The sequence below is a fragment of the Zootoca vivipara genome, chromosome 1 (genome assembly GCF_963506605.1).
Source record: "Zootoca vivipara chromosome 1, rZooViv1.1, whole genome shotgun sequence".
Classification (NCBI taxonomy): Eukaryota; Metazoa; Chordata; class Lepidosauria; order Squamata; family Lacertidae; genus Zootoca; species Zootoca vivipara.
The window spans coordinates 14,871,942-14,895,505 of record NC_083276.1 but is presented as its reverse complement, the minus strand read 5'-3'; the positions used below and the strand labels follow the sequence as shown (position 1 = coordinate 14,895,505).

General features: G+C 46.1%; 1 protein-coding gene across 2 annotated transcripts in view; it reads left to right on the top strand.

Annotated features, from left to right (window-relative positions):
• TECPR2 (tectonin beta-propeller repeat containing 2) overlaps positions 1-23,564 on the top strand; it is a 49,088-nt gene extending 25,524 nt beyond the window's left edge. For both annotated transcript variants that reach the window (XM_060271776.1, XM_035105651.2), the window contains exons 15-21: positions 1,273-1,513; positions 2,495-2,584; positions 5,629-5,862; positions 11,217-11,365; positions 20,740-20,881; positions 21,112-21,261; positions 22,598-23,564. In XM_060271776.1, coding sequence (XP_060127759.1) covers positions 1,273-1,513; positions 2,495-2,584; positions 5,629-5,862; positions 11,217-11,365; positions 20,740-20,881; positions 21,112-21,261; positions 22,598-22,749 — 1,158 coding nt within the window. In that variant the 3' untranslated portion in view covers positions 22,750-23,564. The remainder of the gene's footprint in view (positions 1-1,272; positions 1,514-2,494; positions 2,585-5,628; positions 5,863-11,216; positions 11,366-20,739; positions 20,882-21,111; positions 21,262-22,597) is intronic.

Sequence of the window (23,564 nt, the reverse complement as noted above, 5' to 3'; positions counted from 1 at the left end):
CTGCTTCTGATATTTTTGACTCACTGTGAGTTTGTATAGAACTGTATTACTTACAGGATGAATTTGTTTTCTGTGTTATATGCTGTTGTGCTTTTGATGGGACTATAGTGATTGTACCGTTTGCTCATTTTTAAGGTTGTTGAGCTGCTCAACATGGTTGTTGGAAAATTGAAGTACTACAGAAATTGAGTCAAATAAAAAAAAACCCCAATCAGCCCTGGGAACTGCAGTTTTAAGGGTCTCCTCGCAATTTTGGCTCCCTTAACAAACTACAGTGGTACCATGCAAGACGAACGCCTCGCGCAATGAAAAACTCACAAGACGAAAGCGTTTTGCGTTGCGTGAGGGACTCGCAAGACGACGAGGTTTTCTATGACCGCTGCTTCGTCTTGCCAACCCAATTGGCAACCCAATTGTACACCATATGCTTTGCATGTAGAAGCTCCCAGGCTCAATTCCCTGCATTTCCAGATAGGCCTGAAACCTTGGAGAGCCATTACCAGTCAGTGTAGACCAGCGTTCTTCAACCTGAGTCCCCAGATGTTCTTGGACTAGCCCCCCCATATTCCACGGCCAGCTGAGCCCAGTGAGTCAGGGATGATGGGAGTTGTAGTCCACCAACATCTAGGAACCCAATATTGAAGAACACTAGGTAGGCAGCTTCCTATGTTTCTGTTGGGCACAACGCGGACAAAGTGGAGCACTTAAAAGTCCCGCTTATTTCAAATGTGGACTTTTCCGAGCACAATTCAAAGTGTTGGTGCTGACCTCTAAAGCCCTAAACGGCCTCAGTCCTGTATACCTGAAGGAGCGTCTCCACCCCCATCATTCAGCCCAGACACTGAGATCCAGCGCCGAGGGCCTTCTGGCGGTTCCCTCGCTGCGAGAAGTGAGGTTACAGGGAACCAGACAGAGGGCCTTCTCGGTAGTGGCACCCGCCCTGTGGAACGCCCTTCCAACAGATGTCAAGGAAATAAGCAGCTATCCTATTTTTAAAAGACATCTGAAGGCAGCCCTGTTTAGGGAAGTTTTTAATATTCAATGCTGTATTGTTTTAATATTTGATTGGGAGCCGCCCAGAGTGGCTGGGGAGGCTCAGCCAGATGGGCGGAGTATTATTATTAAATAATAATAATATTATTATTATCATAGAGACTCACAAACCTCATTGATAATACGTTGGGATTTTGCCTGTTATTGTGGGTTTCCAATCTTAACTTTCTCTTTCGCTGACCTGGTCCTTTTCGTACATTTCCCCACCACCACCACCAGGTAAGCATTACGGATTACGTAGTGTTTGACCAGAGCAGCCTTTTCCAGACCATCATCCAGGCAACCCAGACAGTGGCCACAGCAGCTCAGGCCCCCGTCGAGAAGGTGGCAGACAAACTCCGCACGGCTTTCTGGCCACAACCGCTTCAGTGTCAGCCGAGTCTTCTCGCCGTCAGCAGCGGTGGCGTCTGGATCTCGTCGGGGAAGAACGAGTTTCACGTAGCGAAGGGAAACCTTGTAGGTAGGCGCGCTTTTCGTTTCCGGCTTTTGTTTGCAAAAGACGAAGCCGGGCAGTTTGTCCGCATTTAGCAGCACAATAGTGTGTCTTCATTCATGCCAACTGCTTGGAAACGGAAGATTCCCTGAACCGCCTGTGGCAGCATGTACTTGCGTTGTAATGGGATAGCTCAGTCGGTAGAGCGTGAGACTCTTCATCTCAGGCCCGTGGGTTTGAGCCCCACATTGGGCGAAAGATTCCTGCATTGCTGGGAGTTTGACTACAGCAGGCATCCCCAAACTGCGGCCCTCCAGATGTTTTGGCCTACAATTCCCATGATCCCTAGCTATCAGAACCAGTGGTAGAGGAAGATGGGAATTGTAGTCCAAAACATCTGGAGGGCCGAAGTTTGGGGATGCCTGGACTAGAGCACCCTCAATGGCCCTTCCAACACTAAAGTTCCGTGAGAAACGGTGGTCAACTTCTTTGGCAATTCTGCCATTCCAAAGTGGGCAAAAGTAAAAGCGGATCATTTAACACCATATTCTGAGTAATACATATTTTTGGAAACGTCACTGTGAGTGGAAACTCTACTCCATAGCCACAGCAGTTTTCATTATCTGATGCATAGATGATGGTGATGATGAATATTATTACAAATAATAATATTGACTTATAATAATATGACTAATAATATTAGTCACCCCCCCCCCAGAAAGATGAACTCAGAGCAACTTGCAAAAGCAAATAAAGATGTTTCTGCCTGGCACCTAAAAACAGATAGTGATGATGATGCCAAGTGTGCCTCACGGAGCATTCCACAAACAGGGGGCCATCCCTGAGAAGGCCCGCTCTCGCACCTCCCTTCTCGAGGGAAGGGCCTAAGATGAGAATTCCATGGTGTATAGAATAAAAACTTGAAGCAGGAATCCCAGGAGCACCAGAAGAGTTTGGGAGAAAGCTGGCTGTTTTCATGCTTAAGACTCTTCCTCTTTCCTTCTCCAGGTACTTATTGGAATAACGTCGTGCCTCGCGGCACTGCTTCGGCCACAAAATGGGCGTTTGCATTGGCTTCCGCAGCTCCAGCAAAAGAAGGTAACGTCTGTCCCCTGGCTGCCTTGCAAGTTTATTCTGCTTTTTATGACACACTGGCGAAAGATAACAAGATAACATCAATATACTCCATCCATTGATATCGACAGGTTTTCTAAGGGCATTAATGCGTACTGGACACAGGGGCGGAGGAAGGAGTGACTCCTGGGAGTGACACGGTATCTTGGGCGCCTGCCGCCTCCCCATTGCCCCAAACGGTCCACCCTCCGCCTCCCCCTCAGCTGTAGGGTGGCTGAGTGGGAGGAGGCAGGCAGACTCCTCAGAGGCCCCGCCGAGTGTCCTGTCCCAGCTCGCCCCGCCCCGCAGGCGCCCGATTGGCTGCCTCCGCCACTGACTGGACAGAAAGGAAGGGCAGACCTGAGCAATGGCTTCTAAGCCCATGGCTTAGCCTTTGCTCTGCACTGCAGCACAAGTAGGATAAAGAGCACAGGTCAACCTAGCAGTCCCATAAATAATCATTAACGCGGGGAGTTAAGATTTAAAGTTCACAAGCAATTAACAAAAATGAAGGATTAAAAGTGTGTGGTCTACTTTCGGTTCACACACGAAGACAGACACACGGTATTAATTGCGCTCACTTAAGCCAAACCAAGTCTGCATTTTTGATTTTCACATTCCCGTCTTCTTTGGCGGTTAAGCTGGCACATTGCCTGCACTGTAACAGTTCTTTTGGTAGTGAGATGGAGTAATCCTGAGCGGAGTAGGGCAGGAGGAATGTTCCACCACTTTCCAAAACCTCGCTGGCTTGCACCAGCCAGGGCAGGAGTTCTCTTGTATGTGGTGTGGGTGTTTTTCCTCCAGCCCTGATGATTAGCCTGTGTTTAATTCCATCACTCCCATTATTGAAACCAACGGAGCGGTGGTGAGATTATTCACAGCAGCTCCAAGCTGGCAGAGGTACTGAGCCTAATTGCAGGTTCTCTCGGAGGAACAAAAGAGATTTTGGATCCAAGGTTGCCTCCACCCCAGGCCCAGAATGCATTGCTTCAGAAATTAACACTATTTCTGGATGAAATACAGGCAGCGGTAGATCTGGACCCAAAGAGTTTTCTGCAGATGTTGTAGGGGCTTCTGCCGCAGCTACATGGGGGGTGGGGGACAGAGGGGTACTGCCATTATTAAACCATCAGTGGAGAGGCACTTCTTCCCCATCCTAACTCATTTCAGCCAATGGTTCGGATGATTTGAGGGCAGTGCTAATATGCCAAGAGTTCCTGGCTGATTAAGCAGCATAGGAGGTTGTCTTCTACTGAATCAGACAATCAAGCCCACTATTGTCACAGTGCATGGCAGTGGCCCTCTCCACTGACTTCCAGGAAGGGGTCTGTGCTTGGCCTGGAGATGCCAGGAATCTCCTGCATGCAAAGCATCATCATCATGTTTGTTTGTTTGTTTGTTTATACCCCGCCCATCTGGCTGGGTTTCCCCAGCCACTCTGAGCGTCCCCTAACAGAATATTAAAAACACGATAAAAGATCAAACATTAAAAACTTCCCTAAACAGGACTGCTTTCAGATGTCTTCTAAAAGTCAGATAGTTGTTTATTTCCTTGACATTTGATGGAGGGCGTTCCACAGGGCGGGTGCCGCTACCGAGAAGGCCCCCTGCCCGGTTCCCTGTAACCTCACTTCTCGCAGGTAGGGAGCCCCCTGAAGGCCCTCGGAGCTGGACCTCAGTGTCCGGGCTGGACGATGCGGGTGGAGACGCTTCTTCAGGTAGCGTTGGCTCCCTGAGCAACTCTGGAAAACTCAGATTGTGTGTGTTGATTTGCCAGACATAAAAAAAAAACTCGCCTCCATGAAATGAAGCAAGTACATATTTAAACTGTGGAGCTCCCTACCCTAAGATGCGGTGATAGCCACGAACTTGGATGGCTTCGAAAGGAGATTGGGCAAATTCATGGAGGATAAGGCTGCCAGTGGTTACTCGCTGTAGTAGCTCAACATTACCTCCAGGATCAAAAGCAGCTTGTCTCTGAATACCAGTTACTGGGGTGTAGCAGTACAGTAGCAAAGGGGTATTTCTTTATGTCTGCTGCTTGGCTTCCTGCACTTGGATGGGCCTTTGGAATGATCCAGCAGGACTCTTACATTATTAAGCAGCTATCTTTCAGCCTCAGCCTGCCCATCTGCATTATGGGGATAATGCTGGCCTACCGTACCAGGGCTGTTTTGCCAAGATACTGTAAAATTTATACACTGCTTGACTGTGAGGAAAACCTTGGAGCGGTTTATGTATGCAAAGCTTATTGAGCGCACAGTAGAAATAGTAATAATAGTAGTAATTATTTACTACAGGTGAAACTCGGAAAATTAGAATATTGTCGAAAAGTGCATTTATTTCAGTAATGCAACTTAAAAGGTGAAACCAGTATATGAGATAGATGCATGACATGCAAAGCAAGATATGTCAAGCCTTTATTTGCTGTAATTGTAATTATTTGTCGTTAGGCAGGTCAATTATAAATGGAATGTAATTAATGAAACGTAATAGCGATGTTAATTTTTGTTACAGGTAGGTAGCCGTGTTGGTCTGAGTCGAAGCAAAATAAAAAAACTCCTTCAGTAGCACCTTAAAGACCAACTAAGTTTATATTTTGGTATGAGCTTTCGTGTGCATGCACACTTCTTCAGATACAAGAAGTATCTGTATCTGAAGAAGTGTGCATCTGAAGAAGTGTGCATGCACACGAAAGCTCATACCAAAATATAAACTTAGTTGGTCTTTAAGGTGCTACTGAAGGAGTTTTTTTATTTAGTTAATTTTTGTATTATTGTAACTATTTGTTTTATTACTGTGGAATTTGCAAAAGAAAGCATTTGTAAAAATTAAAAGAAAAATAAAAAACAATAAGTTGCATTACTGAAATAAATGCACTTTTCAACAATATTCTAATTTTCCGAGTTTCACCTGTATATTCAATCTAGGTTTGAATACATACTGATACTTAGACACTGGATGGTTTTGTAATGGCGAAGGCTTCTGGAAAAGCAGATTTAACCATGAAAGTGTTGTCCCTCCCACAGGGAGTTTCCTGTGGTTGTGCCAAAGCAGCAAGGATCTCTTTTGCGTCAGCGACCAAAACCCGCAGTTTCATCCTTCGACTGTTCAGCTACCCCCTGATGACGAAATAGAATACTATTCAGCCTGCCAGGATGCCATATGGAGCCTGGACCACCTGGGACGGGTCTTCATAAGGACACTCTCGCCAAATTGCCCCACTGGGATGCACTGGACCAGACTGGACCTTGCTCAGTTAGGTAAGACTCCTTGTGAGCCTGTTTGTCACATACAGATTTCCCGACTTGAACACAGACTGACGGGGAGCATTTCCTCTGCATACCTGGTGAGTATTTGAACACAAAATTGCTCTGACCCATGAAACCTATGGATAAAGCATTAAACATGGACACATTCTGGTAGCTTGGCTTCATAGAATTATTTGCCATCTTAATCTCGGAGAAAGGGTAGGACAGAGAACTGCATGGCCAATTTGACTTGACTGGTTTTTGCTGACGGAAAGAAAAGATGACCCACATTTTCAAAACAGCGGAATGAAGGTGCCATCGGAGAAAGGTGTGATGTGCTCTTTGGGAGCATCCTTGTGCCGACATCCCAAAGGAGCGATGGGGAACCGGTGATCCTCACATCATCCCTGACCTTTGGCCTTGCTGGCTGGAGCTGATGATAGTTGGTAGTCGCAACAGTATATGGAAGGCCAGAGGTTCCCCTCCCCTCCCCTACAGGATAAAGGTAGATCAAGAATTAGTGCTATCATTGACCCGCAGAGGATCAGGATGTCTGCCACTTCCCTGTGGCTCTGTCCCACTTCTCCAGCTGTGATAAAACTGGGAAGGGTTTCTTCCCATATGAAGGTGTTCCTGCCCACCAATATCTTGCAAAAGAAAACAAAAAAGTCTTTTCTACTTTAAATGTGCACTCTGGAAATCAAACTCGAGGCAAGTAACACATGATGAAATGGCATTAGCAAATAAGAGGCTTAAAATAGCATACCAATAGGTTTCGAAACGTCTCTTGCGCAGATTTCTGAGGCACAGCATTTGACGTGATCAGAGCTGCCCTGTCATATCACAGAGTTCCGAAAACGAAGCATGAATGGCTTTGACAGTGTGCTAGCAAGCGGAAAGATTTGTTTCTCTGGATGAGCAATTAGCATCAGCTCTGGAGAAAGGAGGAAAACCCAAGGTGGAATAGTAAAAAATAAGCCGAAAGTGTTACATAAGGAGTGCGCATTTGGAGATCAGATTGTGCTGCATATGTAAATAAGTGCCCAGCGATGCAGAGCAGGTGATATGTGACACCTTGTTCAGAGAGCCCTGATGCTTAGCTAGATCAAAAACCAACAGCTGAACCGCTGAGGTCCAAAGCCACCGTGATCCAGTATGTCTGTGCTGGGAGGAGTAACAAGACTTTATTTTAAATAGCGCTGCTGAATGTCAAACCCAGAGGAGCAGCAGAATTATGCCGATGACTCTCTTCCCCACCCCACGGCTATTTTGAGCCGGGCAGGTCTTATGTAACGGTGCTAAAATAAAGATAGAATTCAAGAAGAAACTATATGAGAATAAAGCTAGGGAGAATTCAGATGCTCAACACCCTGGTTGTTTTAACCCATTTCGAATAAAGCCACTTTAAATCGTCATTTCATCCCTTAGCATATTGGTATCCCTTTCAACCTCTAGGGAACCTTGGGACATTTCTGAGCCGCCGCTCCCCCCCCCCGGCCCCATTTTCTCTGTGGTCTCTTTCTTTGACGTACATGTGGGCTTCTCCCATTTGTGCAGGAGTTTCTAGACTGCAAACTCAGTACAAAGCTAGTGCCATTTCCCTCAATTGGAGAGATTTTATCTTTATTCTGTACGCGAAGGAAGTGAGCACTTTCCCACTGAGTTCTTTTGAATACCACAAGAGCAACAATGCAGATAAAAAAAAAAATTCTGATAGGTTTTCCCCTCAGTGAATCCTTTCTTTCTTTCTTTTTCTCCCTACAGACCTATTACTTAATTCAATTTATATTTCCTTTCTTTTCTGCCACACACCTGTGGTGCAAAGGCCTTTTTTTAAAAGCCACAATTGTGTTAGGGATATATAGTGGTACCTCGGTTTATGAACACAATTGATTCCGGAAGTCTGTTCATAAACAGAAGCGAACTTTCCCATTGAAAGTAATGGAAAGTGAATTAATCCGTTCCAGATGGGTCTGTGGCGTTCGTAAAATTCATAAACCGAGGTGTTCATAAACTGAGGTTCCACTGTACCTGCATTCTGCCACGACCATTTTGAGGAGAAGAGCGCAGATTCCATTTTTGCACACAAGAGACAGAAACCACGGGTTTGGCTTAGCATGTTGGCCGAACATCAAGTTGTAGTCAAAGTTTGTCCTTGCCTACAGCTCTTGGTTAGCAAGGAGAGACCTTAGCCATGAGCCTCAGTTCAGACATCAACCTTAGCCCAACCTTGGCTTAGCCTAACATGGGATTTATTTTATTTAAAAAAAGAGAGAAAGAGAAGAGTAAAGTGACTGTCAGCTCCTCTCTGGGATCCCACACATTTGTGTGGCTGCAGTAAGAAGCCATGCTTTGTCTTGCTGTGATGTGAGAATTAAGCCATTGACAAGAGAGGCAAAAAAAAACCCACACGCATTGCTGCTGTCCCATAGAACAGGATGCCACTCTGATACTCGAGAACGTTAAACTACCATCGCATTCTTTTAAATTGCCTTAAAGATTACAAGGGAGGTGGAAATTTGCCTGCGGCTTGTGTGGCAAAAGGGCATGTTCCTTGCTTGCAGTTCTTAATGCAACTTAGTATTTTGGACTTCTCTTTCTTAACTAGGAATATGTCAGGGGTTGGCAAAGTTTACCTCGCCAGGGCCGGTTCACTCCCGCGGAGATTGCTCCGTGGGCCGGATCGTGTCTGCGCAGACTCAATTTTTGGCATCTCCGTCTGCGCAGGTACAATTTTCGGTGCCCCAGAAATGAGTCCCCGCTTCGTGCTGCACCAGTTTAGTGCAGCGCGCAGGGACTTGTTGAGCGGGCAGCTCGGTTCAGGGGCGGCTCGTCGGCCATTTAAACGGCCTCCGTGGGCTGCTTGTGGCCCATGAGCCACAGGTTGCTAACCCGTGCTACAGGGCCGTCTTAAGCATATCTGGCGCCGTGGTGCGACTGATCTCTGCGGTGCCCCCGCCCCACCCCGTTTCCCAGCGCGGCGGGCGCGGCGCGCAGCGTGGCTACCGCCTGGAGGGCTAGGGCCCTGTACAACTGAGCCTGTTCGCAGGGCCGGCCCTGGGCCAGGGGGCGCTGCCCGCCCCCTGTTGCAACGCCCCTGCGCGTGGCTGAGGCGGCCCCAGGCCCGTGCGCCTCCGGAGAGTGGCCTGAAGCCCCACGCCACTGGACCCGGGCCTAGAGACAGCCCTGCCCTGCTATATGTGTAATGGGATGTCTCCCAGCCACAGCTCAGAACATTCTGTTAGTCAGTGCAACTCACTTGGGGGTGTGGGGATGTGTTTGTTTTTTAAAGTTGGGACATGTTGCCAGTGGCATAGCCCCATGGCGGCGGGGGGGGGGGGGCGGGTGCTGCACGGAGCCTCTCCACTGCCTCCCCCCTAGCTGTAGGGCGGCGGAGGGAGAGGCGGAGGGCAGAGGCAAGTCCCACGCTGCCGTTTCAGGCAGCGTGGAGCCTGCAGGTGCCCAAGCCACCACGTCACTTCCAGGAGAGACGCGTGGCTCAGGCTTGCTGCAGGCCCCGCGGTAAGTGCCGGCCCCTGCAGTGTGGCGCTCAGTGCCAGCCATGTTTCATTAACGTTTGTTGACTGACCTAAAAAGTTTCGTGAGCCCTATTTTATTTTATTTTTTTAAACTGATATTTTTGTCAGTGATGAGACCCGGGACGGCCTGCACCCCCCGCACTCCCCTTCCTCCACCATTGCATGTTGCCCAGATGCTACTTGTGCACTGCATAACTGCATTGCTGTCTGTTGTGTCAGTGTGTGTGTTATTCCCCCCCCCCATCCAGGTGTTTCTGCTACAAAATATAGAAGCACTAAACATGAGAAGGTTGACCTTGCTTTATAAACCGTAGGTGCTTCCCCCCCTTTTCCTTGAAGTGCCTTTTTCCAGTGTAAATAGCATAGCTGAAGTTTCTAGGAACAAGTGCTCTTGTTGATGGAGGGCTGCCTAATGACCCGAGAGAGTTGCTTCACAGCTTTACACTTTTCTATTTCAGTCCTCGGGGGAAGCAGGAAAGTTATGGTGCCGCCGTACGGCTGGGAATAAAAATAACCTGTTGACGGCACAATCGTTTTTGGAGGAAGAGCTCCTTGCTTGCGTTGCATACTAGAAATGAGAGCAGGGCTAGCTCTGAAGTACTTGTTCCATAGTTCGGCAGCCACTGTTTGCTAGTAACATTTGGAATGTTAAGCGCAAACCTGTATTTATAGGCCTGGTCTGTAAGCACAAACCGGCTCCCTGGGAGAGTTCACTCGACGTCATGCGAAAAGTTGCAGCTCTAGTTTGGACCAGTTGCATTGCATGAAGGGTCCCGCCCCACCCACACCAGTTCCTCTTTGATAATCATTGTTTTAAATGTCAGTGATTTGTGGACTTCATTGTGTCCTGTTATCCTAAGGCACTTCATAGAATTGTAGAGTTAGAAGGGACCACAAGAGTCACCGAGTTCAATCTCTTGCAATGCAGGAAGATCTTTTGGCCCAATGTGGGGCTCGATCCCGTGACCCTGGAAATAAGTCTTATGCTGTACCAACCAAGCTACCCCGCAAACCAACTTCAGTGAAAAGGACTCGCTAAACAAGCAGAATCAACATCTGACATTGCACCTTCCACCAGTCAGCTCTCATATTTGTTTTGCGTTGCTAACATAGTGAAATGTTCTATGCCCGCCTTACAGTAGACATATCATTCTCTTGTGCAAATGATTCAGTTCAGGGGAATTTTCCCAGGTAGTGGCTACACATGGGGCAGGGGCGGGCGAGGCAGTGGATCCTTCGTGCCTGGCCTGCACTCAGACTCTGCAAAAGTCAATGTCCAACATCTGCACAAGGGTCACAAGTCTGAAATCTTACAAGCCCAAGTCCCAACTCGTTCTCTCCGTTTCCTGGATGGTGCACAAAATGTCAGCCGTGCAGCTCAGGCCTGGATTTTCTGCTGAGAGGGTCCATATTCTCACATGCATCCAGTGAGAGGTAATCTGTAGAGTTGGAAGGGACACCAAGGGTCATCTAGTCCAACCCCCTTCAGTGCAGGAATCTCAACCAGATCATGCATGACAGGTGGCCATGCAAGCTCTGCTTAAAAAGAACCTCTAAGGAAAGAGAGTTTGCCGCCCATCATTTTTCTTTGTAGTCTCAAGTGTCCATGGAAGGCTCTGATTTTTTTTTATTGCAACGGCAGCATTGGGGGAAGGGGTGTCCAATCCTCCTCTTCCCCCCTCTTCTTCCTGAAGCTGATTTAGGGGGAAATGAAGGGGGAAACGGAGAGTGGCTTTGTAGTTCGACCCTAACTAGTGTCATAAATCGGAACTGAAGATGGCTGGTTGAATGACTGGATGCCCCTCTGCCTCTCTTTTTTTCAATTAGGTGCTGTGAAGCTTAAAAGTTTGGCATGCGGCAAACAGCACATCTGGGCCTGTGACAGCGGTGGTGGAATCTACTTCCGGGTCGGGACCCAGCCGCTGAACCCAAGTTTGATGCTGCCTGCATGGATCATGATTGAGCCACCAATCCAGGTAGAAAAACAAGTTGCCTTGTTTCTAATTCAAAACCATCAGAATGCCTATATCATGCAAATCCAATTGGAAAAAAAAACGTTAACATAATAGGCTGTATGATAACAATTGCAAAGTTATTTACTAGAAACTACTTCTCAGAAGGAGCTTGCTGATCAGGAGGTCAGCGGTTCGAATCCCCACAACGGGGTGAGCTCCTGTTGTTCGGTCCCAGCTCCTGCCAGCCTAGCAGTTCGAAAGCATGTCAAAGTGCAAGTAGATAAATAGGTATCGCTCTGGCGGGAAGGTAAACGGCGTTTCCGTGGGCTGCTCTGGTTTCGCCAGAAGCAGCTTAGTCATACTGGCCACATGACCCAGAAAAACTGTCTGCGGACAAATGCTGGCTCCCTCGGTCAGTGAGGTGGGACAGCCTGATCCTTCAGCCAGATAGAATAATTTCCTGTTCCTTAGAACTTGTGAGTCATGAAATTTGCCTGCAAGTGGCTGATTTTTTGTCTTTAGCTGCGCCACTTGTGTAACACTCCCAAATTCTAGGGCAACACGACTTCTGTCAGGGTTGATACGGATCATAAATCTGTCGCCTAAAATAACATTGCCTTCCTTGGATTTTGGCTGGCGATTGGAGTAACTAGACCTTACCTCTCCTTGTGACTCTGAGCCTTGGCTTTAAATGCTGGCTTATAACTGATAAATGTGCACATGTTCCTTTCATCGTGTTCTCTACGCAGCTTGTGGGATGGCTCGCGACCCCTCTCATGTGAAAGCGGATCGGCTGTTTACCATCCTGTTTTTCTGTTTGCTGAGCCGAGATCAGCGGTCAGCAAAATGACAGGCTGGGGAGCTATTAAAATATGGAACAGTTGTTTATCAAAACATAGCCTGTTCTGCTCTGGACTTCTAACAGTATACAAACAAGCTGTCAGAATGCCCTTTGGCTCTCTGAGAAGTGCACTTTTAAATCTCCGTCAGGTTTGTTCTCTGCTCCAGCATCTGAGCATCCCAGAAGTAAATCCATTATCTCTTTGTTTTCATTCAGCACAATAGCATTTCTATACTTTTACCATATAAATCAGATTTTGTTCAACTTATAAATATTAGATGGTGTGTGTGTGTGTGTGTGTGTGTGTGTGTGTGTGTGTGTGTGTGTTTGTGTGTGTGTGTGTGTGTTTGTGTTTCCAGCACACTCTTGTTGGGTAGAATGAAGTCCCTTTTGTTTTATTCCTTTAGCAATTCTTGTAATCTGTAGGCATAATAGATGGGGAGAGTAATAGTAATAATTGTAATTATTATTATAATATAAGCGCCATAATCATCAGACACCCCATTAAAAATGCACTGGGGTGTCTGATCCTGATGATGTTTAGTATATGATTGTGTTTAGTTCCCAGTGCATTTTAATGGGATGTCTGATCCTGATGATTTCATCATCAACATCACCATTTATTAAATTTGTATACCACACTTCATCCCTAGATCTCAAGGCGGGTCATAGCATAAAATTGCAATACAAAAAGCACAAAATACATAATAAAAATAAGAACAGAATCAAACCAATAACACACACCCCCTCCCAGAACACATTTAAAATGGCATTGAATGTCAATCAACCAAAGGCCTGGTTGAAGAGGAAGGTTTTCGCCTGATGCCTAAAGGTGTATAATGGTGCTTCCATGATACGGTCGTTTCAAGTTTTTGAATATATTTCTTCACTTTGGACTTGGGTGCTGAGTTTAACCTGAGGCAAGTTTGCAGAAGGAGGGTTTCCAATTCCTGCAGCTACCTGGATCCCTCCCCCACAGCCCCTCCAGGTGGGATGGTGCAAGAGGGTCTCCTGGAAACTTTCCTTCCATGAACATCGTTAGATTGATTTATCTTTGCATCCGATCATTTTCGCCGCCTGCCCCCCCCCCTCCCCACCCTTGTCTTTCAGTGCTGTGCTTAAGTAAGAAAATGTGCACTATTTAGTATGGCAAGAGAGAGACCTCCATCTGTGAAAGTGTTCTTCAATTACTCATCCCTGTTTTATCAAGGGCTCATGATGTGGATATCTGGTGGTTGTTGTTGTTTTATGCATTGCCTTATACGACTTGCATAGAAAGAAAGCCCACTGCATTTTGGTGCCTAGGCAGCAAATCTAAATATTACTTCCCATGATGGTAAAAATGAAATAATAAACAACTTAATTCACGATTACCTTCTCTTGCTTGGTCCTGCTTAAAGCTGAGACTGACTCTGGCATCTGAAGAAGTGTGCATGCACACAAAAGCTCATACCAATGACAAACTTAGTTGGTCTCTAAGGTGCTACTGGAAGGAATTTTTTGTTCTGGCTTTAAAGAAAGAGAAGCAAGAATGCGTAATAAAACGAGTGTTGCCTTACTTGCTTATGCAGGATGAGCGGCTTATCCTAATTTTGGTGTTGGAATATGTTTTTCGTAGCTTTTTTAGTTTTCTACTATGTCTCGGGCAGGAGGCGGGAGGTGGTGGCTCAAGTAAGTGGGACAGCTGGTGGATGATCCACTCTTTCCAATTCTCAGGTGTTCTTGATCTTTATCTCAGATGACACAGGGAATGTAAACACTGCTGTAAATAAACTGCAGCAACTTGAAAGGGAATCCAGGAGAGATGCTTAACTAAAGTGGAGTGTGCAAGTGGGCCTCTTGCATTCGGAATTTCTTAAGGCATTGGGGAATTCTGTGCCATGACTCTGATAATGAAACAGTCCACCAGTAATAAATAATAATAATAATAATAATAATAATAATAATAATAATAATAATAATAATTTTATTTATACCCCGCCCTCCCCAATGAGAACCGGGCTCAGGGTGGCTGACATCAATAAAATTACAATAAAATGTAAAAGAAAGGAAAACAATTGATTAAAATACAATTTAGATTTATTTTTTTAAAAAAATGCAGCCTCATTTTAAAATGGCGCAAATCAAAACCATAAGGGAGGAAAAACATAGTGGTCAGACCAAGTCCAGCCCAAAGGCCAGGAGCTCCATCTTGCAGGCCCTGCGGAAAGATGTCAAATCCCTCAGGGCCCTGGTCTCCTGTGTGAGAGCGTTCCACCAAGTTGGGGCCAATACTGAAAAGGCCCTGGCCCCAGTTGAGACCAATCTAGCCACCTTATGGCTCGGGATCTCCAAAATATTGTTATTTGTGGACCTTAAGGTCCTCCGCGGGGCATACCAGGAGAGGCCTACTAGAGTACCTACTAGAGTAGACACTTGACAGTATTTTATCGCCTCGCCCTGTACCAAAACAGCCATATCTGCAAAAAAGGAGCGAGAAAGTTACCTCTATTTAGAGCCAGTGTGGTTTAGTGGATGAAAGACCCCTGTTCAAATTCACACTAGGCCACAAAGGTTACTGGCATAACTTTGATCCAGTCGCTATCTTTCTTGCCCAGCCCACCTTGCAAGGTTGCTGTGAGGACGCAAAGGAGATGGGATGGAAGCACCCTCTCTAGAAAGAAGTACAATAAAAATTTGAGGAGTAATAACATGAATATTGAACTGTTTGAGCATAACATAGTGATAACTAATATTACACACACACACACACACACACACACACACACAAATGTTGGTGCACTGCAACTCCTTTCATCCCTGGACATTGGCTTATGGGAGTTGTTGTTTAGCAATGTTTGGAGAGCCACCAGTTAGCTAGTCCTGGCATAATGAATCTAAAAAGTTAAAACTGTAATGGAGGGATTGGGGGAGGGGGAGGTCTGTGAAGAGATCTCCCAGGTTATTTTTAAAAGATCAAAGGAGATATGCGGGGTACTTCAGATTTGCCAGGCAGGTTTCAATGTTCCTCTCTCTACCCACTCCCCTAATCCTTGCACTGATTACCAAAATGAAATCTCTCACATGTGCACACACGCAATTCCCTGCCTTGTGGGCAGTGCCGGATTTACGTATAAGCTAAACAAGCTACCGTATATCTTAGGGCCCCACTCTCTTGGGGGCCCCCAAAAAAATTAAAGGGAAAAAACAACAATGTACATTTCCAAAATATAAGATAAAAAACAAATTACTTTGATAAAATACATATTTTGTTACGTGCAAATGGCTTTAGAAACCTATTAGGTCCATAAATTACCATATAGCATATAGTTACAGGTAGGTAGTCGTGTTGGTTTAACGTAGTCGAAACAAAAAATAAAAAAATTCCTTCCAGTAGCTCCTTAGAGACCAACTAAGTTTGTCATAGGTATGAGCTTTCGTGTGCATGCACACTTCATATAGCATATATTCAACACAAAAAAAGCGACAAATTGTTGTTGAGAAAGGAAGGCTGGACATATAAAAGGCCCCATTACCTTCAGTAGCTTAGGGTCTCATCAAAGCTAAATCCGGCCCTGCTTGTGGGTACCTGAATATTTTGCAACATTGGGCAAATAATAGCTTGGACATGGGGGCAAAAGGCTAATGTCTTCCTTCCTGCAGCACTGCGGCGCTGATCTGAATCTCAGCTATAGCTGCTTTAATCTGTTTTTTTTATTGTTAAGGGACATCCTGCTTGGCAATCTCCCACAACGCACCCACCCAATGTGGCTATAAGGCAGGATCCTAACAAATCAATGGAAGACTTGGTGGCATAGAGATGACAAGCGGCGCATGCGTAAGGTCCCAGGTTCGGTATCGATTAAAAGTGTTGAGAACCTGGAAGAGCTGCTTGCTGCCAGTGAAAGGAGGCAATTCTGGTCTCCTATAAGACTGGTTATCAGTGTGCACATGGTTCCCGGAAGTCTTCTATTCAGAAACTGGGCAGTCTCAGACATGCTCATCTTTGCAGCTATGCAGGGTGCTTCAGACCATGCATGAGTCTCTCTGGTTGCCTGGACACGTGAGCGCAGCTTGCAGATGGGTGCCAAAATCACCCCCAGGAATGCAGAGCTGAAGGGAAGCATGCTCGGCTTTCTACAACTTGAACACAAAAGCCACAAAGAGGTTCCTCCCAGGAAGAACATCATAGCAATGGGAAGGTGGACCTAGCCCCATCCATTGGCCGGAAAGGGAGCAGCTGCAAAGAGCACGCTTCGTTCTTCCTTGCCAGAAAGCAGGAGTGCGTGGGTGTTGCTGTTTTCCCCTCCTCCCTCCCAGTCACTTTCTCCTTTTGTGCCATGTCTTCTGTATTGCACAAGGAGCATGGAATCGCAGAATTGTAGAGTTGGAAGGGACCCCCGAGGGCCATCTAGTCCAACCCCCTGCAATGCAGGAATCTTTTGCCCAGCATGGGGCTCGAACCCACAACCCTGAAAAGTTAAGAGTCCCGTGCTCTAACGACTGAGCCATCATCTTATTACCGATCCTTGTAACCCCTCTCCGGAGACCTTTTCAGCTGAAGAGCAGGGTAAAAATACTTTCAATAATAATAAATAATTGCCTTTAGGTCAAGGAATATATGGGCTTTAAAAATATTATTTTAATAGAGTGGAGTGGACACCCAGGAGAAGGTGGATGCAGCAGAGCAGAGTGTGGATCTGTTTAAGGGTTTTAAGAGGACATCCACGTGTCTGCCTAAGCACATGTTCAAACTTGCAGCACTAAATTTTCCCCCAGGCGCCCAGTTGTACTTTTGGGAATGAAGCTTGTAAAATGAGATTGCAGGATAAAGGTCAGCGATGGGCCCTGCTCACGCATCCTGCCTCAAGTGATTCCCAATGTAGCCCCTGTTTGGTGGTCGCTTTGAGACGAAGAGCCTTGGGATGAAGGGCTAGCTCATCTTCCTTGTGCCATCCATATTTGACTGCTTTTTCATTCCTTATTTCTTTCTCTCTTTTTTGCTCACTTCCATTTTACCTTTCAGCCTTCTTTTCACAACATGTGTGTTGTGAGTGAGTGAGTGAATGAATGAATGGCTTATTAAAGGCTGGAAAGGATTTCTAAATAATTATCCCGAGTTTGGAGTAATAAAAGTACTGTTTCTGAACACTTAAGGGCAGGATTTGCCCTGTGCAAGGACATCTGATTGCACAAAAGGGCGTCCTTACCTTCTCCCCTTCTCCCCCCCCCCCCAATGCATGCCTTGAAATTTCCCAGGGATGTGTGGAAGGATCTCCCAGAACAATGTGGGTGGCGGGGGGGGGTGTTTCTATATTATATATTTTGTCATCTCAGTTTGTATTTTTCTGTTGCAAACCACCCTGTGTTCTTTGAACAAAGGATGGTATACATAGAACCATAGAATTGTAGAGTTGGAAGGGACCCCCAAGGGTCTTCTAGTCCAACCCCCTGCAATGCAGGAATCCTGCCCACAACCGTCCCTGGGTGGACTTGAAGCACCAACTTTCTGTTTAGCAGCCAGATGCGCTGACCCATTGTGTCACTGGGGCACACACATAATAATAATAATAATAATAATAATAATAATAATAATAATAATAATGGCCTGCACCGGTGGAACAGGAGGAGGAGCGCAGTGTTCAATTCCACCCTATATCCTCCCAAGTTGATGAGGCTCGTTTGACATCACCACGAAACAGCCTTTAGTCTCATCGGCCCAGTCCTATGGGATGCTCGTCCAGCAGAGATTCAGCAGGTGTCTTCTGCCTTAACTTTCAAATACTTGTGGGGCAACCTTTTCTGTCCTGCCAGGCTTACGCAGACAATTAAGAAAATATTTCCTGTAATAGTTAGCTGATGATCCCCCACCCTAAATTTTGTATGTGGTTTTTTTTGTGTGTGTTTGTGTGTGTAATGCTTATGAACCGCTTTGATATTTTTTATGATGCAGTATACAAGTATTTTTTTTCATAAATGCAATAGGTTTATAGACTAAGCAACAGCATGTGGTGTATTTAAAAGCGAGCAGGTTTTTTGTGGCTTTCGCGAATTAAAGCCTAGTTCGTCAGATGCCTCAACCATTGGGGGGGGAAAAGCGGCACTGTGCTTGACTTTGCTGCAGGGCTAAGATTCAGCAACCACGCAACCGGAGTCTTTTAAACTTCAGCCTTGGATTTAAAAGAGTCTGGCTCACACTCCATATTACTAGCCGACATGCATGTGAGGAGGATGTGATTTGAAGTGGGGGGGGGGGGATGGAAACAGAGGAAGGAGGAAAAATGAAAAAGTAAATGTGTTTGACCCATAAAGAAAAATCTCCTAAGTTGGCTGCCAATGTGTGATCAGTAAAAGATCCCTTGCAATACCCAATAGCTATTCCTTCATGTTTGTTATTGCTTCTGTTGGTGTTCGGAGGGCATTTCGCAGTTCATACTCAAACATGCAGCTACACAAGGCTGTGGGAGACATCGTGTGGGTATGGCACCCTGAAGAGCCTCATACGAAACTCTCCTACTCGACTCCCTGTGTGCAGCAACATGTTTGCTATCTGCCCGTCCAGCTTACTGTGCGTGCTGCAAAGTGATAAGAAATTCTGTGTTCTGAATAAGATACGGATAATTTCCCCCTATTTTGTTGTCATCTGTAGACCAGAGCATGGTGTGCTAGATCAAACAGTCTGTGTTCAGGACCCAGACATCATAATACAGGGCTAAGAACGGCCTGACACCCGTCTTCCACCCCATCCCCAATGCATAGTCATCCAAACATTTAAACCTCATTGATAGCTAAAACCAGGGTGGAGAGCCCTGCAGGCTCTCAGTCTGGCCCTTGACACTCTCCATAAGCCACAGCCTCTCTCCAGGCCATGCCCCTCATTGCTTCTGCTCTGCTCCCGCCTTGAATGTGTTTACCTGGTTGTAATGTGTCCTTGGACTGCAAATCATGCTTCTTGCTTGCCTGGGTAGAGGCTGGAGAGGGGGCCTTTTGCATATGTTGGTAGAAACCTCAGGCTTTTGGGTGTCTGGAATTTAGCCTCTTGTACAAAGGGGACCCAGGTGGTGCTGTGGGCTAAACCACTGAGCCTAGGGCTTGCTGATCAGAAGGTCGGCGGTTCGAATCCCTGTGACGGGGTGAGCTCCCGTTGCTTGGTCCCAGCTCCTGCCAACCTAGCAGTTCGAAAGCACATCAAAATGCAAGTAGATAAATAGGAACTGCTATAGTGGGAAGGTAAACGGCGTTTCCATGTGCTGCTCTGGTTTGCCAGAAGCGGCTTTGTCATGCTGGCCACATGACCTGGAAGCTATACGCCGGCTCCCTCGGCCAATAATGCGAGATGAGCGCGCAACCCCAGAGTCGGTCACGACTGGACCTAATGGTCAGGGGTCCCTTTACCTTTACCTTTTACAAAGGTAAATAATCTCCCTTCATCACCCACCCCCTTCTCATTTCCCCCAGCGCCACCTGCGTTGGCATGAAAGCCTGCTGTTGACCTGGGAAGGGTCCCTAGGGCAATGGCAGAATTCAGGGTGACTCGCAGGCTGCCGTCTTCGCGGCATTGCAAAGTAGCGGGGCATAGGCAAGATCTTGCTATGTGCAAAGAAAGAGAGATCACACACCCAGAAAATTAGTTGCGCACTGCTCTTGTAGTTCAGATCACACAGTACAGGGAAAGGGGTCTTCGCGCCACTTGCCAGTTTGAGCTGGAGGAGAGTTTTTCATCCCAATCGCTGTGATCAGATTCTGACTGGAAAGGGGATGAGCTTCTTTGGCTCCTAATGTCCGTTCTCCCGGTAGCCGTAACTTTGCTAAAGGCTAAGATATATAGAGTGTAGATCGAGTTGCGCAGAATGGCGATAATTCAGATAGGCAGCTTTTTACTCCAGAGCACAATGCCTGTGTATTCTATAATGTAGAAATAATAAGAAGCCGAAACAAGCAAAAGGCACTGGCACTGCAAATAGCAAGGGCCTGTGCGCATGTATCATATTCGGACATATTCTGCATTATTTGATATTTAAATTGAAACACGATGGGAAACTTCTGGAGGATGCAGTCCTGAAAAATGAAACGTGTGCGAGTCAGAGAGCGAGAGATGGAGAGAAGAGAATCTCTTTGTAAGAACAGTATGTCATGGAGTCTTCCGCCTACCATATTTCTCTTTCCAGGACAGATTTGCTTCCCGTTACGCTTAACAGAAATTTGGCACCGAGTTCAGATTTTAAAACAGAAGCGTTATATAAATATCATTAGTTACTTTGGGTTTTTGGAGAAAGTGATATTGAGCCTGCATTTTACGGGTGGGTTGTTTTGCCTTTTGTTTTGCCTTCCCAGAGGCGATCAAATGGAATGTTATCTAATTTGCTTTGAGTTTCCTTTCTGCAATAAATAATAATAATGCTACGTTTTCTGAAGCTCTTTTGACTGCCAGTATACATTCAGCACTTTCTCTTCACTCCTTCCGGCAGTTCCATCTTTAATTTAATTTCCCGCCTCTCAGTCAGTGCCGATCCATTAGAGAGGGTTTGTATCAAATGGCAGAGGATGGCATTGACCATTGTATTATCTTTTGCAGCCAGTTGGAGTCAACTTGGTTAGTGTGTTCTCAAGTCCCAACGACCAGAGCCTGTGGGCGATCGACAACAAATGGAACGTCCATGTTCGCACGGGGATTACAGAGGAGATGCCTGTAGGCACAGATTGGGAACAGGTTCCAGGTGAGAATATTTTGCATGCATCATTTGGTTGCTGTTGAAACACCATTGGGAAATACGGTATGTAATCTCCCAGATCTCCCCCATGAAATTAGAAGCAGAGGAAAAGGGAGAAGCAGTGTGTGGCTTTTCCTCCTCCCCTGCCTTCTTTTTGCATTTCCCTTTACTGACACTGTATTTTGCTTTTGTATTCGCTCTTCAGTACTTTGACCAAACTTCTCCTTTGGCTTCAGGGCTTCAGGCATGCCAGCTGACGATAAGTACAAGGACTGTTTGGGCACGTTGTCCGAATGGCGACATAGCACGTCGGTACGGCATCACGGATAAAAACCCCGCAGGAGATTACTGGAAGAAGATTCCAGGGAATGTTTCTTGTTTGACAGGCGAGTGGTGTTTTGTTCTCTCTCTCTCTCTCTCTCACACACACACACACACACACACGCTCTTACGGTCTTGTAGGGCTTGTAGTGGCAATTGCATCCAGTACTTAAAACATGAAGCATGCTGGTCTGAGCAGGAGCATAATTCATAGCTGGATCTCTCAATGGGTGGAGCACGCAACTCTTTATCTCAGGGTCATGGGTTCAAGACCCGTGTTGGGCAAAAGATGCCTGCATTGCAGGGGGTTGGCATAGATGACCCTCAGGGTCCTTCTTTCCAACTCTACAATTCTATGTTGTTGTTTTCAAAGTGTTGAATGTCCTCTTCTTAAAGAGAACATTGGATGAATACAGTCATACCTTGGTTTTCGAACAGCTTAGTTCTCGAACATTTTGGCTCCCGGATGCTGCAAACCCGGACGTGACTGTTCCGGTTTGCGAACTACAGGTAAAACTCGGGAAATTAGAATATCGTCGAAAAGTGCATTTATTTCAGTAACGCAATTTAAAAAGTGAAACCAATATATGAGACAGATGCATGACATGCAAAACAAGATATGTCAAGCCTTTATTTGTTGTAATTATTTGTCGTTAGGTGGGTCAATTATAAATGGAATGTAATTAATGAAATGTAATAGCGATGTTTATTTTTGTATTATTGTAACTATTTGTTTTATTACTGTGGAATTTCCAAAAGAAAGCACTTGTAAAAATAAAAATAAAAAATAATAAGTTGCATTACTGAAATAAATGCACTTTTCAACAATATTCTAATTTTCCGAGTTTCACCTGTATTTTTGGAAGCCGAACGTCGGACAGGGCTTCTGTGGCTTCCGATAGGCTGCGCTTTGGTTTTCTGAACGTTTTGGAAGTCGAATGGACTTCCAGAACGGATTCCATTCGACTTCCAAGGTATGACTGTACCGGGTTTCCACAGAAAGCCTTGCAAAGAGCTTACTAGAGAGTAGGTGGAAAGGAATTGACCTAGAGCCTGGCACCCGGCTCATAAGTGGTGATGCATCTGCTGCCCCTTGGGTGTGCTTGCCACACATACGTGATTAAAAATCAGGTGGTAGGCGCTCTCTTCTTGTGGGCAGTTGAATCAGGTCTGTTTTGGCCCTTCCTCCATGTGGCATTTAAACAACTCCCCACCCCAGCCTGCCTTCAGCTGAACTGTTGAACCTGTTAGGCTTCAAACGGGACCTTTAGCACAGGAGACACAGCAATGCAAAGCAGGCAATGCTTCTGGGAGTTGTAGTATGGAATGGGATGGGCTCCTTAGCTAACAGCCTGCCTGTTGGCCTGCTAAAATTGAACCTGGCAACTTTTTCTTCCCCAGCTACTCCTCTAGATGAACTGTGGGCCGTTGGTCCTTCGGGCTGCCTCCTCCAGCGCCTCACAAAGACCTTCCGCCATTCCCACACGTTGCAGAAACACAGCGACGCTTCCATGTCCTTTCACTCAGATGAAGACGAATGGGAGGTAATATGAGGCCCCCAAGGACCTGGAGCGCTATAACAGCATGGACACGCACGTGGGAGTGTTGGGCCAGCGTCTGACAACAATCAGCACTTTGATATATAAAACACTGACTTTGTCCAATATCCCCCCAAACTGTGTCGTGAGGTTGTCTTGTTTCTGTATCTCTTGGGCGAGGTGGGCAACTTGGCTTTAAGAAGTCTTTACCGTAGCTGTACCGTTTAAAAATACTTATCGATTTAACCTCGTTAGCAGCAAAACAAATGTTGCTCTAGCATGCAAATTAATATCTGTGCGACATCGGGGAGGAAGTCTGTGACATAGGCTGAACAGCAGAAATGCATTTTTTAATGTCCTTGCACTTTTACACCGCGTAGGGGGAAATGGGTGCAAGGTGGAAGACGGTTACTTTTCAGAACGAGATAACCCTTCTCAGTAGAAAGTCAACGCGGCAAGGCAAGGCACAGTTTGGCAATTGAGGCGAAAACCTCTTGGGACCATTTTCCTCGTAGCTTCCAGGGTTCCTCTGAACCTTTGCTCTGCAGTTACTAATTTCAAACCTTGCTGAAAAGTTGGGGTTCCTCCAAGAATTTGTGCAGGCATTGGCTCCTCGTATGCCTAAAACCGGGACACTAATGGCTTTTGTTTCATAGATACCCATGAGAGGATTAGGCAGAACATTGAAAGTCAGGCTTGTAATATGAAGGGAGGGGCTGTGGGTGCCCATTGAGATCCATGCTTGGCCTGACTGAACTGTAACCGGAGGAGACTCTGAATTTCCACTTTTGTATCACGAAACAAAACGAAAATAAAGAAATTGCATCTCA